Source organism: Molossus molossus, unplaced genomic scaffold (genome assembly GCF_014108415.1).
Source record: "Molossus molossus isolate mMolMol1 unplaced genomic scaffold, mMolMol1.p scaffold_m16_p_15, whole genome shotgun sequence".
Lineage (NCBI taxonomy): Eukaryota > Metazoa > Chordata > Mammalia > Chiroptera > Molossidae > Molossus > Molossus molossus.
The window spans coordinates 17,228,119-17,245,797 of NW_023425350.1; the positions used below are offsets into that span (position 1 = coordinate 17,228,119).

The window sequence follows — 17,679 nt, forward strand, 5'->3', positions numbered from 1 at the left end:
GAAAGCAAACAAAAAGAAAACCCCAGAGTAAGTAGAAGGAAGGAAATAGTAAAGATCAGAGCAGAAATAAATGACATGGAGACCAAAAAAACAATTCAAAGGATCAATGAAACAAAGAGCTGGTTTTTCGAAAAGATAAACAAGATCGATGGACCCTTAGCTAGACTCACCAAGAAACAAAGAGAGAGAACCCAAATACACAAAATCAGAAATGAAAGAGGAGAAGTAACAACCAACACCACAGAAATACAAAAGATCGTTAACAGCTACTATGAACAACTATATGGCAACAAATTCGACAATCTAAACGAAATGGACAAATTTCTAGAAAAAACAGTCTCCCAAAACTGGACCAGGAAGAGATAGAAAACTTGAACAGGCCAATAACAACTAAGGAAATTGAAGAGGTAATCAAAACTCTCCCAGCAAACAAAAGCCCAGGCCCAGATGGCCTCACAGGGGAGTTTTACCGAACATTCCAAAAAGAACTAACACCCATTCTCCTCAAACTATTTCAAAAAATTCAAGAAGAAGGAAGACTTCCAAACTCGTTTTATGAGGCCAGCATAATTCTAATTCCAAAACCAGAAAAAGACACTACAAAGAAAGAAAACTACAGGCCAATATCCCTGATGAACATAGTTGCCAAAATCCTGAACAAAATAATAGCAAATCGGATCCAGCAATACATCAAAAAAATTATTCACCATGATCAAGTGGGATTCATCCCAGGGATGCAAGGCTGGTACAATATTCGCAAATCAATAAATGTGATACACCACATAAACAAAATGAAGAATAAAAACCACATGATCATATCAATAGATACTGAAAAAGCATTAGACAAAATCCAGCATCCATTTCTGATAAAAACGCTCAGCAATGTGCGAATAGAGGGATCATATCTCGACATAATAAAGGCCATATATGAAAGACCTACAGCCAACATCATACTCAATGGACAGAAACTAAAAACATTTCCATTAAGAATAGGAACAAGACAGGGATGTCCACTTTCTCCACTCTTATTTAACATAGTACTGGAAGTCTTAGCCACAGCAATCAGACAGGAGGAAAAAATAAAAGGGATCCAAATTGGAAAGGAGGAAGTGAAACTGTCATTATTTGCAGATGACATGATATTATACATAGAAAACCCTAAAGACTCCATCAGAAATCTACTAGACTTAATAAATGAATTTGGCAAAGTAGCAGGATACAAAATTAACGTCAAGAAATCGACGGCATTCTTGTACACCAGTGATGAACTCACAGAAAGAGAAACTGAAAAAACAATCCCATTTACCATCACGCCAAAAAAATTGAGATACCTAGGAATAAACTTAACCAAAGAAGTAAAGGACCTATTTGCAGAAAACTACAGGACATTGAAAAAAGACATAGAGGAAGATATAAAAAAGTGGAAGCACATACCCTGTTCATGGATTGGAAGAATTAACATCATTAAAATGTCCATAATCCCCATCAAAATACCAATGACATATTTCACAGAACTAGAACAAATACTTCAAAAGTTCATATGGAACCAAAAAAGACCCCGAATAGCCATAGCAATCTTGAAAAAGAAGGACAAAGTAGGTGGGATCACAATACCAGATATCAGGTTATACTACAAAGCCACTGTAATCAAAACAGCCTGGTACTGGCACAAGAACAGGCAGATAGACCAATGGAACAGAACTGAAAACCCAGAAATGGACCCAAGGCAATATGCTGAATTAATATTTGACAAAGGTGGCAAGAGCATACAGTGGAGTAAAGACAGCCTCATTAATAAATGGTGTTGGAAAAATTGGACAGCTGCATGTTAAAAATGAAACTAGACCATTAACTTACACCATACACAAAAATAAACTCAAAATGGATAAAAGACTTAAATGTGACCCGTGAATCCATAAAAATTCTAGAAGAAAATGTAGGCAACAAAATTTCGGACATCATACGGAGCAGAATTTTCACTGATACATCACGTAAGGCAACAGAAACAAAGGGAAAAATGAACACATGGGACTACATCAAACTCAAAAGCTTCTGCACAGCAAAAGAAACAATCATCAAAATGGAAAGGCAACCCACTGTATGGGAGAACATCATTGCCAATGATGTATCAGATAAGGGGTTAATTTCCAATATATATAGAGTGCTCATACAACTCCACAAAAGGAAGACAAAGAACCCAATTAAAAAATGGGCAGAGGAGCTGAATATACACCTCTCCAAACAGGACATACAAATGGCCAAGAGACATATGAAGAAATGCTCAACATCACTAATCATCAGAGAGATGCAAAGTAAAACAACAATGAGGTATCACCTCACACCTGTCAGAATGGCCGCCATCAACAAATCATCAAACTACAAATGTTGGCGAGGGTGTGGAGAAAAGGGGACTCTTATACACTGCTGGTGGGAATGCAGAGTGGTACAGCCACTATGGAAAACAATATGGTGTTACCTCAAAAAATTAAAAATTGAACTTCCATTTGACCCAGTGATCCCGCTTCTAGGAATATATCCTAAGAACCCTGAAACACCAATCAGAAAGAATATATGTACCCCCATGTTCATAGCTGCACTATTTACAATAGCTAAGATCTGGAAACAGCCCAAGTGTCCATCAGTAGACGAATGGATAAAAAAGCAGTGGTACATGTACACAACGGAGTACTATGCAGCGGTAAGAAAGAAAGATCTCTTATCCTTTGAGACGACATGGAGGGACCTGGAAAGTATTATCCTAAGTGAAATAAGCCAAGCAGAAAAAGACAAATATCACATGATCTCACTTATATATGGAATATAATGAACATAACAGTCTGAGGAATACGGTAGACCCAGAAACATGGAAGTAGGGCACAGACTGACATCCCTCAGACGAGGGGTTGGGGGGTTGGGTGGGATGAGATAAACCATAGAACTTACATGCATGTATGCATGACCAATGGACATGGACAACTAAGCCGAGGACGGGGCTGGGGTAGGTTGGGGAGGGGGGTACCAATGGGGTAAAAAAGGAGAAATATCTGTAACAAAAAAATAAATAAACAAAAACAAACAAACAAAAAATTTTTATGACGTCCAGTTTACTTAGTTTTTTTTTGTTGCTTGTGCTTTTGATTTCATATGTAAGAAAATACAGTACTGCCTTGTTATAAAGATCTACTCATACGTTTTCCTTAAAGAGTTCTATAGTTTTCGCTCTTACATTTAGACCTTTGATCCATTTTGAGTCAATTTTGGAATATGTCCTGAGTTAGGGACTCAGCTTATTCTTTAGCATGATGATATTCAATTGTCCCAGCACTATTTGTTGAAAACACTGTCTTAGTCTGTTTGGGCTGCTGTAACAAAGTATTGTACATTGAATGGCTTAAACAACAAATATTTACTTTTCACAGTTCTGGAGGCTGGGAAGTCTGAGATCAAAATGCTGGCAGATTCAGTGTCTGGTGAGGGTCTGCTTCCTGATTCAATCTGTTTCTTCATTGTAACCTCACATGGCAGAAGGGGATAAGGGGGGTAATAGAGCTCTCTTGGGTCATTTTTTTTTTTTTTTTTTTATCCTCATCCGAGGACATTTTTCGATATTTTGTTCAGATAGAGTGAGAGGGAGAGAGAGAGAGAGAAACATCGACGTGAAAGCGACACATCGAGTGGCTGCCACCCACACGACCCAACCAGGGCTGGGGACAAACTGCAACCAAGGTACATGCCCTTAGCGGGAACCGAACCCGGGTCTCTCCGGACCGCAGTCCGACGCTCCAACCGCTGAGCCAAACCGGCCAGGGCTCTTGGGTCATTTTTTAAGGGCACTAATCCCATTCATGAGGGATTATGACGTAATCCTTTATGCCCTTATGACCTAATCACCTTCCAAAGATCCTACCTCCAAATATTATAACATTGGGGATTAAGATTCCATATATGAATTTTAAGGTGACACATTCAATCTATAGCAGACTCTTTTATTAATTTTTTAAAATTGTGGTAAAGTATACATAAAATAAAATTTAATATCTTAATAATATCAAGTGTACATTTTGGTAGTGTTAAGTACATTCACATTGTTGTGCTGCCAATCTCCATAACTTTCTTCATCTTGCAAAACTAAAACTTTGTACCCATTAAACAACTCCCCATTTTCCTTTTTAAAGGCTGAATAGTATTCCATTGTATGTGTTTATCTGTTTAGTTATTTTTTTTTTTAAAACTTTTTATTTATTAATTTTAGAGAGGAAGGGAGAGGGAGAGAGAGAAACATTGATGAGAGAGAACATTGATTGGCTGCTTCCTGCATGCCCCCCACTGGGGACTATGCCTACAACCTGGGCTTGTGCCCTGACTGGGAATCGAACCAGTGACCTGCTGGTGCATGGGTCAATGCTCAATCACTGAGCCATACTGCTGGGCCTATCTGTTTAACTATTGATAGACACTTGGTTTCTTTCATTAGACTATTGTGAATAATGCTGCAGTGAACATGGGTGCACAAATATTTCTTTGAAACACTGATTTCACTTTTTTAAAGTATATGCTGAGGGTAGAATTGCTGAATTATATGGTAATACAATTTAAAAATTTTTGAGGAGCTGCCATATTGTTTTTCATAGTGGTTGCACCATTTTACATCCCCACCAATGGTTCACAGGGGTTCCAATTTCCCCACAACCTCACCAACACTCATATATTCTCCTTCTCTCTCCTTTCCTCCCATTGAGGTATCTTAGGGTTAGGTATCTTAGCACCATTGTCAAGATTGACTGACTAAATGTAAAAGTTTATTGCTAAACTCTAAATTCTGTTCCACTGATCAGAATGTCTCCTTCTGCCAGTTCTGCACTGCCTTGATTACTGTGGCTTTGAATTGGGAAGTGTAAGTTCTTCAACTTTGCTTTTTTAAGACTGATTTTTGGCCATTCTGGATCCCTTGCATTTCCATATGACTTTCAGGATTGACTTGTCAGTTTCTGCAAAAAATGTCAAGCAGGTATTTTGAAAGGGATTGTATAAAATCTGTAGATTAATTTAGGTAGTGTTGCCATCTGAACAATATTAAGTCTTCTGGTCCATGGACATGAGATGTCTTCCCATTTATGTAGGCCTTCTTTAATGGTTTTCAACAGTGTTTTGTTGTTTTTAAGTATACAGTCTTACATTTCTTTTGTTAAGTTTACTCCTAAGTATTTTATTCTTATTTATACTGTTGTAAATGAAATCATTTTCTTAAATTTAGATTTTTTCATTGGTAATGTTTAGAAATTCAATTAATTTTATACATTTATCTTATATTTTGCAATCTTGCTGAACTTATTCTCATAATTTTTTTCTTTGATTTTATATTCAATCTAGATGCCATTTATTTATTTTTCTTGTCTAAGTGCCCTGGCTAGATGTTTCAGTACAATGTTGAATAGAATTGGCAAGAGTCAATATCCTTGGATCAGATTTTTAATGTTTAGTGGTTTGGAAATATGTATTACTGACAATGCTCCTTTGAGAACTTGAAAATCCAGCTTCTATTGGAGTGTAGCATGCTATTTTTTGAGCGTTAAGTTTCTAGCTTGCCTTTTTCCAAAACTTTAATAAAGCAAATGCTTTATTAACTTTATGAATTTTTCCCCCTAAGTTACTAAAGTAATCCAACTGTAGGACTTTTAAAAACACATCTCTAGCCCTGGCCGGTTTGGCTTAGTGGTTAGAGCCTTGGCCTGTGGTCTAGAGATACCTGGGTTCGGTTCCCACTAAGGGCATGTACCTCGGTTGCAGTTTGTCCCTGGCCCTGGTTGGGTCATGTGGGTGGCATCCACTTGATGTGTCCCTTTCACATCGATGTTTCTCTCTCTCCCTCTCACTCTATCTGAACAAAATATGGAAAAATATCCTCCGGTGAGGATTAAAAAAAAAAAACTCTAATGTACCTGTCCTGCTAAGGAATTGTGCGTGCTGGGTATAGTTGAATAAGAAGGAGTAATTAGGGCCCGACCAGTGTGGCTCAATGGTTGAGCATCAACCCATGTACCAAGAGGTCGCTGGTTTGATTTCTGGTTAAGGCACATGCCCAGGTTGTGGGCCTGATCCCCAGTGGGGGGCATGCAGGAGATGGCCAATTGATGTTCTCTCTCATTGATGTTTCTATCTCTCTCTCCCTTCCTCTCTCTCTCATACCAATAATAATAATAAAAAAGAATGAGTAATCAGGGCATTCGTATTGTCTTCACTAGTTCTTCGTCTTGGCTTGGTTAATGCTTTATAGTTGGCAGGTTTGAAGAAAAAATTTTTTTTTTATCCTCACCCAAGGACATTTTTCCATTTTTTTGTTCAGATAGAGCAGGAAGGAGAGAGAGGAAGAGAGAGAGAAACATTGAGGTGAAAGGGACACATCGAGTGGCTGCCTCCCATACGACCCAACCAGGGCCGGGGACAAACTGTAACTGAGGTACGTGCCCTTAGTGGGAACCGAACCCTGGGTCTCTCTGGATTGCAGGCTGACGCTCTAACTGCTGAGCCAAACCGGCCAGGGCTGAAGAATTTTTTTATAATTCATAGTTGAAAACTAGAGGTAATGATTATGGGTGGGGTTAAGGGACTGATTGTACTAACTTTTGATAATTTAATTCTACACTCAACTTCTGAAGGATATATTCTTGCTCACATTCCCTATTTCCAAGTAAAAGTGGTAGAAGTAATAACTCTTTCATGCTTTATTCTTTACTGTAGACTTTATCAGTACTTAGATATTCAATGTAGAGAATAGAATTTCTTTCATAAATTGAGCATTTCTTGAATCTACTCTATATTGCATTTTGCCTTGATGGAGACATGAAATAAGTATAAGAGCATGTTTATTTTCTGAATGCTTACAAGATATTTAGGAAGATCAAGTATATATACTTTCCTTGGATTGCTGTTTATTTGTGGGTCTGTGTATAAGTCTTGTCTCTTTCACTAAATGCAAGCTCCTGGAGTATAACCATCTTTGTATTGACACAGTGTGTATCACAGTGCCTCACATTGTAGTATGTGTTTATTATGAATTTTAAAAACTACTGAAACAATAAAATTAATGACTACATTTCAGTACTCAAGAGAATGACATAACTAGTTAGTGTTGAACTTTAGAAGTAACAATGATCAGTTTGTTCTGAATTTATTAGGGAAGTCTTTATGCAAGAAAAGGTGTTTACGTGGACTTGTAAAGGATGAGTAAGAACTGAGCAAGGGGAAAGAGCATTTCAACTACGTGTCATGTGAACACATCATATAAAATTGATATTGTAGATAGAGAGAAGAATTGATAAATAAATACGAACATTGTATTTTGGATGCCAGTTGGAAAAGTTTTCCTTGACTACATTTGACTTTAGAGAATCATCCAGATTTTTTGAGCTAGGAAATTCTGGGGCAAAGCAGTACTTCAAGAAGATTTACTTTGTGATAGTATGTATTATGGGCTGGAGGGAAACTGGTATCAGGAGACCATTTAAGAGGATATGGTTATAACTAAATTCTTCTAGTCTTCCCAACTCTTCTAAGAGCAGCGTTTGATCTTTAGTGCCTAGCATAGTGCCTAGAGCAGAGTTTAAATGTTTTTTAATTGGGTGCATTAGTGTATGGACTAGGTCATCTGGGCCTGGATAGAGCTGTGAGCAGCAGGAAATATCCATATGAGAAGCACTTTGTTTTCTGTGAGTATAAAGGGTATGAGTAGGATTGAAGATGATACTAAAGTTTCAGCGTGGTAATTAAGGAATAGCAGCGCCATCCCTAGAAATAGGGAAGTCAGCTAGGAGAAGAGAAGTGAGAAAAGGGACAGCAAAGAGCATGTTTTTAGACTTGTTGAGTTTGACATTGAAACACGTAGTACACAGTTAGAGATAGAAGGGTTCAAATGAGAACTGAAGTCTGAATGTTTAAATTTGGATATCACCATGAAGGTATTATTGTTTGAGCAGTAAAAATGATTGGACTGATATAACTATGTGTGTACATGGGTATAGTGATGTGCATGTACACAAGTATACATACTTTTACACACTAGAAACCAATACATATGTTAGATTACTGGTGTACTAATCTGCTTGTTTGTGCTAGCAGAATGATGAGGACTGATTCTTGGGGTGAGCAGAGAGAATAAAATGGAGCTCAAGAAGGAGGCAGGAAAGGAACAGAGAGGTATAAGTATTTACAACACAAATTTGCTAAAGAGGCATTGTAATTTGTCTCATGTTTCAAAATAACACTAGTGATAACAACAGTAGTATTCCTGTGTCACTTATTGAGTGCTTGCTATATACCGGGCACTGTGCTAGCACATAGTGGTCTTTTATCCTCACAACAAGTCTGTGATGTTAGTAATATTATACTCCCTTTTACTGATGAGGAAACTAAAGTCTAAAGAAGTTAAAACTTGTCCAAGATGACTTGAGTAATAAATAATTAGGAGGCCTTGTGAATATAAACTTGATTTTTTTTTTTTTAACTCCAAACCACATGTTCTTTCCATTATAACAAAGTTTGTATGTTTAATTTTTTTCAAGGAAAGGACTATATCTTTAGAGAACCAGTCCTCGGTAACGGCCTGTTATGTAGCAGGCAGTGACTAGACAGTAACATTTCCTATAAATATATCTCCATGTATTTGGTGTGTGGCTGCTTATACTTTTCTACTGGGTATTTATAGTTATAGTGTGTTAGGAGATTAAATTTTTTTGATTGAGTGTTGTGGGTGTTAATTTAAAAGAGGATATCAGTTCTTTTGTTTGGAGAATTAATCATTCAGAAAGTGTTTTTCAAATATATTTTTTGTCTAACAAATTTCTTTTAGAAGTTTTTATGATATATTCCTCAGAACATTCATACATTAACAAGGAAATAAGAAGGGCCTGACATTTTCTTTTTTTTTCAGGGGATATAATTTTCAATGCCCAATACCCAGAGCTGCCCCCTGATTTTATCTTTGGGGAAGATGCTGAGTTCCTGCCAGACCCCTCAGCTCTGCATGTGAGTAACTGTGGACTTACTCGGATGTTCTTTATTTGTCGAAAGAAAAGAAAATTAGCTTTTGACAATTGCTTAATAGATATATTTGCCAAACATGTGGGCTTTTTTTTCATGACTTTTTTCTCTGCTCTGTGAAATAAATACAACTCTTTATGTGCTAAAAGAATTTCAATAAGAGGTTGTGTGTTTTTTCATTGCAGCTTTACTTTCAGGCTATTTTGAATTAATGAAAGTCTCTAGCACATTGGTTAAAATATTTTTACTTCAGCTTAAGGAGACATGTTGAAAACATTTTCTTTGTTTTAACTTAATATTTCATGCCTGCAATCAATTTTCTAATGTTGACCAACACTTCATCACAGGGCTTGTTAGGGGAGTGCTTTTTGGCTTTTTAAGAGGCCTTTTTTTTTTGTAATATAAGTGAAAGTGTCAAATTTGGACTTGAATCTGCATTATCTCAGTATTATTATCAGAAGGGTAAAGACCAGATAAAGTGTTCTTTATTAAGCAAGACCCAAAACTTTGCAGTTCAAGTAAAATGTCGTTGGAATTAAGGCAGAGAAAGGGATGGTGGTACTTGTCAGAGCACATGTGGTTTACATAAAATGTGTGTGTTTTGCATAGCTGGTGGAGGAAAACGTGCTATTTTGTTTAAAAAAGTCTGACTTGACAAAATGTCTCATTCCTTCCCTGGTTCGATTTTGCTATGATGCCTATACTATAAGTTTTACTGTTGCTCAAAACTATATTCTTAGTTTGTTTTTTGGAACTCTTTGCCTCATTTAAGTTTTGTAATGTAAAGTTTTGATGACTTACTTGGAAATCTTGCCCCCTTCCCTTTTTAAAAAGGGAAATATTAAATAAGAAGTTTTAACCACAACCCAAAGAATTATCTTAAGTTTTATAACACAGCTATAAAAATGCGGTTGGCAAGAGTAGGATGGATTTGCTGCTAAATCTAATAATTACACATAAACTGTTTTATGGCTGATTTAAAAAAACTGTAGTTTAAGTATGGCCCCTTTAGATGCTATGTGTTATATATTCACCCCATATTGAAGCTGAAGGGCTTACCTGGAGAAAATGAGGCAGAAGTTTTCCTGCAGACCTCTTGTGAAGGGTAGCATAGGTTAAATGCCAGATGTATAACAGGCTAGGTGCTTCAGGAATTTAAAGAAGATTGTCAGAAAAGGCTTTGTAGTGAAGGTAAGATTTGTTCTTGAAGAAAGGAAGAAAAGTGGATAATATGGCAGAGAGTATTTCAGGTAGTGGAAATGACATAGAAAATGTAAGAAGTTATCATATGTAGAATATATTGTAGAAGAAGGTACTGACCGGTTTGCTGAAATGTAAGTTAATATAACGAAGGACTAGACAAGGTTGGAAAGATGAACTGGGATAAGATTATGGAGTGCCTTGAATGTTAGGTTAAGAGCCATTGAAGGAAATGTCATCTAACAGCAATGTGGTCAATATAATGGATTAAGGAGAGATTGAGGATCAGAATTGAGGACAGTTGCAAAAATCCAAGAGGGGAGACAAAAAGGTCTTTGAGCTAGGATGAAAGAAGGAACACTATGATGGAAAGGATAAGAACTGTATGTTTACAACTTCTTGTTTTGGAATTGTGTTTAAAATTTGCAAGGCATATCTTCAGTATTGGCAAGTATTGTAAGAGTGTAGAACTTAAAAGCTAGAAAGGACCTTAAGGTTAACTTCACTTTTCTATTTTTTTTTTTTAAATATGTTTTTATTGATTTTTTGGAGAGAGAGATAGAAACATTGATGTGAGAGAGAACTATCGATCGGCTGCCTCCTGCATGCTCCCTACTGGGGATTGAGCCTGTATCCCAGGCATATGCCCTGACCAGGAATTGAACTGGGACCTCTCAGTCTGTGGGATGATGCTCAATCCATGGAGCCACACCAGCTGGGCTCCACTTTTCTATTTTAGTATTGAGGAGATTGATTTATATAATTATGTCAGACAACTCTTCTGATATTTTGTCTCTGAGAGAAGTTGTCACAAATGTTTTGAGAAATTATATGAAAAAGAACAGTTAAAAAAAAAAATCAAAGCACTATATCTAAAAGAGAGATTACATATGAGGGGAACACTTTCTCTTTAGCTATGATAAATCTAAGGCCTCTGCCCAGCCGCTGGTGTGGCTCAGTGGTCGAACATTGACCCATGTACTAGGAAGTCACTAGTTCAGTTCCCAATCAGGGTACATACCTAGGCTGCAGGCTCGATCCCCAGTAGAGGGTATACAGGAGGCAGACCATCAATGTTGATGTTTCTCTCTCATCGATGTTTCTATTTCTCTCTCTCCATCTCACTGTCTCTCTGTCTCAAATCAATTTATAAAAACATAAGGCCTCAGCAGTGTTTCTTCATGGACCAATAGACTGGGCAAGCCTAGATAAGAAACTAGAGTGCACCTTCCACTAGCTGGGTGAGGTCTACTCAGCCCCCCAGGGTGCCCTTGATGTTCATTGTCTTCTGGCTAAAACAGTAGGACAGGATAAACTACAAGGCCTGACCCTCAGCAGACATTTCCCCCAGCACTGCAGGCCTCCAAAGGACTTTCCACTCAGTTGTTAACATGTTATGCTTTAGTTCTTAGATTCAGTTCAGACTTATTTTCCTCCCTTCTTGAAGTGCACAGAACACAGTCACTAGTAACCCAATTAGTTTGTATTGTATATGGTTTTGAATACATGGGGATTAAATATTTCACCATCCATGGAATGAAAACAGAATGCCTAGACATCTTGGGTTTTTCCACTGACGTATTAATTGCAGAAGAGAATGAGTATGTACCCTTAGAATCTGGGAATGTAGAACAGTAATTCCTGTGGCAAATACAGACTTTCCTTGAAGTTTCTGGGCTCTATCTTAAAAATTCATAAAAAAATTGCATTTGATTTTATAATATACCTGCATTTTTAAAATAAAAATATCTTAAATTATAAATATTTGAGGAAAAAATGGACTCTCCAGTGTGTCCCAGTTTGAGAAAGAAAGTTTTAGAGAATATATGATCTTTTATTAAATTTATTTAAACCCGTTCTTTTCCAAAAAAAGATTAGAATTAGCTTAAATAAAGGAAACACATAAGGTTAATATAAGTATGTGAGGTGTTGTAATCCATCAGATGAAACCACCTCTTTGTAAACTCAAACTTTTATAATTCAGGGAGGTGAGTGGCATTAAGGACTTTGAAATTCTTAGATGAATGGAAAATACTAGATAGATACCAGATCTAGTAATATGTCTCTCATAGATACCAGAGAATCATAAATCATTGAGTTAGGATCTGAGTGGTCTAATGGTTCCCACTTCTGGTGTATATTAACATAATTTAGGGAGCCTGTTAAAATGACAGATTCCTGAACCCCGGTGGGCATACTGAATTAGATTTTTTAGGGAACCAAAGTCATTAAATTCCCTAGGTGATTTTTGTGTATTAGTCTGAACTGCTATTGGGAACCACTAATTAAATTAATCTTTTACAGTAATATTTCCAACAGAAGGCCATTTGCCTTTGCTTAACATTATTTCCAGTGAGGGATTATTTTCCACTTTGGGGACAACTCTAATTTTTAAAAATAAGACATAATTTATATGTCATGCAGTTTACCCATTTAAAGTGTATGATTGAATGGTTTTTAGTATATTCATTAAGTTGTGCAACAGTCACCAGTCAAATTTAGAACGTTGTCATCACCCCTAAAAGAACTCCCAACCCATGAACAGAAACTTCTTGTTGTCCACTCTGGGCTGTATTCTGTCTATATAGTTTTGCCTATTCTGAACATTTCTTATAAATAGAATCATACAATATGTGTTTTTTTTGTGACTGACTTTTCATTAGCATACTGTTTTCAATGTAGATATATCACTACTTTTTATTGCCAAATAATATTCTATTGTATGCATATACCACCTTTTATTTATCCATTGTCAGTTGATGAATATTTGGGTTGCTTCCACATTTTGTCTACTATAAATATTGCTGTTGTGTGAATATATTTTTACTTCTCTTGGATATATCCCTAGGAGTGGAATTGCAGGGTCAAATGGTAACTCTGCATTTAACTTTTTGAGGAACTCCCAGACTGTTTTCCAAAGTGCCTGTACCATTTTACATACCCACCAACAATGTAGAAGTGTTCCCATTTCTCTACATCCTTACCAAGGCTTGTTATCATTGGTCTTTATGATTATAGCCATCCTAGTGGGTATGAAGTGTTATTTCATTGTGATTTGGTTTGTATTTCCCTGATGGCTGTACATCATAATGATATTTTGCATCTTCTCATGTGTTTATTGGCCATTTGAATATCTTTTCTGGAGAAATGTCAAATCCTTTGCCAATTTTAAAATTTGGTAATTTGTCTTCCTATTGTTGAGGTGTAAGAGTTCTTTTTTTTTTTTTTTTTTCCTTTATATGTTCTGGGTATGAGTCCCTTTTGTCAGATATATGACTGGCCAAAATTTTCTCCCATTCTGTGGATTGTTTTTTCATTTTCTAGATAGTATCATTTGAAGAAGAAAACTTTTACATTTTTTATGAAGTCCAGTGTATCTGTTTTTTCCTTTGTTGCTTGTACTTCTGGTTTCATACCTAAGAAATCACTATCTAGTCTAAGGTTTTAGAAATCTACTGTTACATTTTCCAGGAAGCATTTTATAAATTTTGCTCTCACATTTAGGTCTTTGATCTATTTTAGCTAATTTTTGTATATGGTATGAGGTAGAGGCTTTGCTTCATGTTTTACAAGTGGAGACCAAGATTTCCTAGCACAACTTATCAGAAAGACTACGTTTTTCCTTATTGAATTCTTGGCGTTCTTGTTGAAATTAAATTGACTATAAATATGAAGGTTTATTCCTGGATTCTCAATTCTGTTCCACTGATCTATAGTTTAACCTTATACCAGTACCACACTGTTGTGACCTTGTAATATGTTTTGCAATTGGGGAATATGAGTTTTCCAACTTTGTTCTTTTCCAAGATTGCTTTGACTGTTATGAGTCCCTCACGTTCCCATATGAATTTTAGGATTAGCTTGATTCTGTAGATCATGCTAGAGATTATTGCTATTTTAGCAATGTTAGGTCTTCCAATCCAAGAACATGAAATGTCTTTCCATTTTTCTGTTCTTCTTTATTATCTTTCAATAATATTTTGTAATTTTCAGAGTAAAAGTCTTCCACTTCTTTTGTTAAATTTATTCCCAAATATTTTGTTTGTTTAAAAATTTTTTTTTCTTTATTGATTTTAGAGAGAGAGGAAGAGAGAGATAGAAACATTGATGAGAGGAACATCGATTGGCCGCCTCTTGCATGCCCCTCACTGGGGATCTGACCCACAACCTGGGCATGTGCCTTGACCAGGAATCAAACCATCGACCTCTTGGTACGTGGGTTGATGTTCAACCACTGAGCCATACCAGCTGGGCCTAAATATTTTGTTCTTTTTGATGCCATTATAAATGGAATTGTTTGTTAATTTTAGTTTCAGTTTCACATTGTTACTGTCTAGAAATACAGTTGAATTTTGAATATTGATCTTGTATCCTGCAACCTTATAAGTGTAACTTTTTTGCTACAAAGTTTTTCTACTGAGAAAAATCTCTTTACAGACTTAATTTCTTTATTTTATTTTATTTTTTACTTTGAAGTAAATCAATTTTGTGGAAGCTGGATGATCACAGATTTTGATATTGGGATATGATTATAAAATAGTGACATTGCTTTTCCTTTGATTTCATAAATTGAACTTAAAATGTGTCCTAAGCTAGAAGGGGAAACCATATTGCAATAAGCTTATAGTATTTCTGAGATCTACTTTTAAAGTCAATACTCACACATTCTAGTAGATGTGTTAAAAATTCACTTCAATACTCTGCATTATGTATGCTAATAATTTATTCACCAAACCATTTATGTCAACATTAATCGAACTTATGACCTAGTACCTAGGCAATGGATACAAAGTCTGAGTTTTATTCTAGGTGTGTTCCCTGAAGACAGACACACACTTTAATTAATAGACAGTGTGAGATCATGTAAATAAAACATAGAAGTATATAGCAGAGGGAACAATTAATTTGGCTTAAGGGTGGTCATGGAAAGTTATTTACACAACAGTAACATTAAAATCATGCAGATAAACTGTGTCTATCTGTATTTTCCAGAAACATTTAGAAGAGTTATTCTTGATTTGAGTAGTTATTTGTAGAGCTTTTTGCTGTTTGCACTTTTGCTCTGAGACTCAAGTCGTAAGCATTTGCTGATTAAAGAGCTGTCCCTGCAGTGTAAGTTAGTCAGTGACTGTACTTTTACTGTATTCTGTTCTGTGTGTTTGTTATACTGTGTCATGTGTCATATTATGAAAAAGGGACTGACATATCGGTGCCCTCCTTTACTAATGAAAAGGTATAGAAGTAAACAAAAGAAAAAATGAGGGAAATCCTATCTGGGTATTATTGATTGTGCACTATGTGTTCAACAGTGTGTACTATGGAACTTGACTTTAAGGAGACTAAATTTTAGGGAGGCATAGATGCATGAAAACAAGTAGATACATGAAACAGAAATTGAATGTTGGAATAATTGATACAAGCGAGTGCTACAGGATAATTACATTGTGTTTTCATATACACTATATAAAATGAGAAGAAAGGATGATCAATAAATTAAGTCAGAGGCCCAATTGTAATGAAAAATGAAAATTATTATAGGTTGGAATTGTGGAATTAAAATTTTCCAGAATAAGCTGGAACTTATGCTGAATCCCAAGCAATGATGATGCTGTAGCTGCTAAGCTGTAGCTATCATTCAGTTGCTTCTCTAATTATGTCTCCTTCCATTCTGTTCCTTGCTCACTGCTCTCCAGCTACAGGTCTCCTTGCTGTTCCTCAGACATTTACGCACACTCCCACCTTAGGGCCTTTCATTTACTGTTCATCAATTTCATTCACTTCTGTGCCCTCCTGTCTTTAAGTGTCATTATATCAGAGAGGTCTGTATAAAACTGTAGTAACACCCTTCAGATTACTCTCTCGTTTTTCTCATGTTTTGTTTTCTTCATTACATATATCACCATTTGATACCCTTTTGGTTTTTATTTGTTTGGTGTCTGTCTTTGCTAGGGTGACCAACTGCCTGGGGCTTAAAAGTTTTTTTGAGATGTAGTACCTTCAGGACTAAGACAGGGCAGCCCCAGGCTGACTGGGACAGAAAGTCACCTTTGTTTCTTCACTGGAATGGAAGCTTCATGAGAGAATGGAGTTTGTTTTGTTCACTGCTGCGTCCTAGTACCTAGAAGAGTGCCTGGTGTGTAGAGGTATGCAAATACACGTTTGCTAGGGGAACAGGTTGCTTTGAAGGTTCTGCCTTAAGGGACTTGTTCGTTTCTGAAACTAGAAAATATATTTTCAGTGAAAATTTCAAAATAGAATTTAAAAATAGAAGAAAAAGTTTCAGTTTTAGAGAAGTTCGGGGCACAAAAATCAGTTAACAGAAACTCTGGAGCAGTGATTTTCAGCCTTGCTTTTGCAACACCCTGTGGTATATTCAGCTACCTCAAAGAGTGTTGTGAAATTATTTCCCCTGAAAATAATAATGATAATTCACTTTAATTTAAAATAAAGTTGCATAAAGGAGGAAGGGTGGGTCATAAATTTAAATGAGAGGAACATGTTGTAATTGTAGCAAGATTGGAAACCACTGATATCTGACTTCCTAGTTTGAAGAAGGTGAGGGCAATTTTGTGTTTGAGACAATCATCTTCAGAGTTGGGGAACCTACTGCTCCTGCAGGTACTACTCGCTGGTTGTATAATTCTTTTCTTGACTCTGTGCTGCTGCTGGAATGTAAATATAGAAAGAAGTGTCATATTAACACTTTGTAATTTCTTTTTCCCTGCTCTTCACTTTGCTACCTACAGAAAGACATCTTTTGAATGTGTCCTTGCAAAATAGTGCTCATGCCCTGTATAGATACAAAGAATGAGATAGATACAAAGAATACCTGAAGCTGATATGGACTTCATGGCCCACTGTTGAAAAATGCTGCCCAGATGTGTGTGTGGTGCTCCTATTCCTAGACACTTCCATGTGCCATGGCCTATAACATCTTTTAAAATGGAATGCTCTGTCATTTTTCAAATGTCTACTAATGCCTCATATGAGACCTATAAAAGTTTTATTTTTAGCCTTCAAGCTGGACATAGTACTCAAGACAGATAAGTGCATAGAATTGCAGTCACGGGTTGATATGTGCAGGGGTAGAGATATATGCACAGGGTGCTGTGGGGATGTGTAAGAGGGGCAGTTACCAGATCCATATGTGGAAGGTGTCAGGGACTTAGAAACATTGTTTGATTGTTTATAAGTACTCTATATTTTGGTGTAACTTACTGAAGAATAATATACCTACAGAAGAGTGTACAAATCACAAGTATATAGCACGGCAAATTTCAATCATTTTCAGAGTTGGGGAACCTATTGCTCCTGCAGGTACTACTCGCTGGTTTCAAGAAGTAAATACACCACGTAGCTAGCACCTAGATCAAGAACAGAGCATTTCCAGCGTCTAGAGGCCCTTCTCATGCACCTTTCCATTACTGTGACCATTTCACCGAA

The 17,679-nt window shown here is 36.4% G+C and overlaps 1 protein-coding gene across 4 annotated transcripts in view; it reads left to right on the top strand.

Moving 5' to 3' along the window:
- The window catches only part of BABAM2 (BRISC and BRCA1 A complex member 2), a 400,292-nt gene that overhangs the window by 90,267 nt on the left and 292,346 nt on the right, over positions 1-17,679 (top strand). For all 4 annotated transcript variants that reach the window (XR_004959724.1, XM_036263408.1, XM_036263410.1 and 1 more), the window contains exon 4: positions 8,927-9,021. Coding sequence is in view for 3 of the 4 variants with exons in the window: in XM_036263408.1 (XP_036119301.1) it covers positions 8,927-9,021 (95 nt within the window). In the remaining variant the exon portion in view is untranslated. The remainder of the gene's footprint in view (positions 1-8,926; positions 9,022-17,679) is intronic.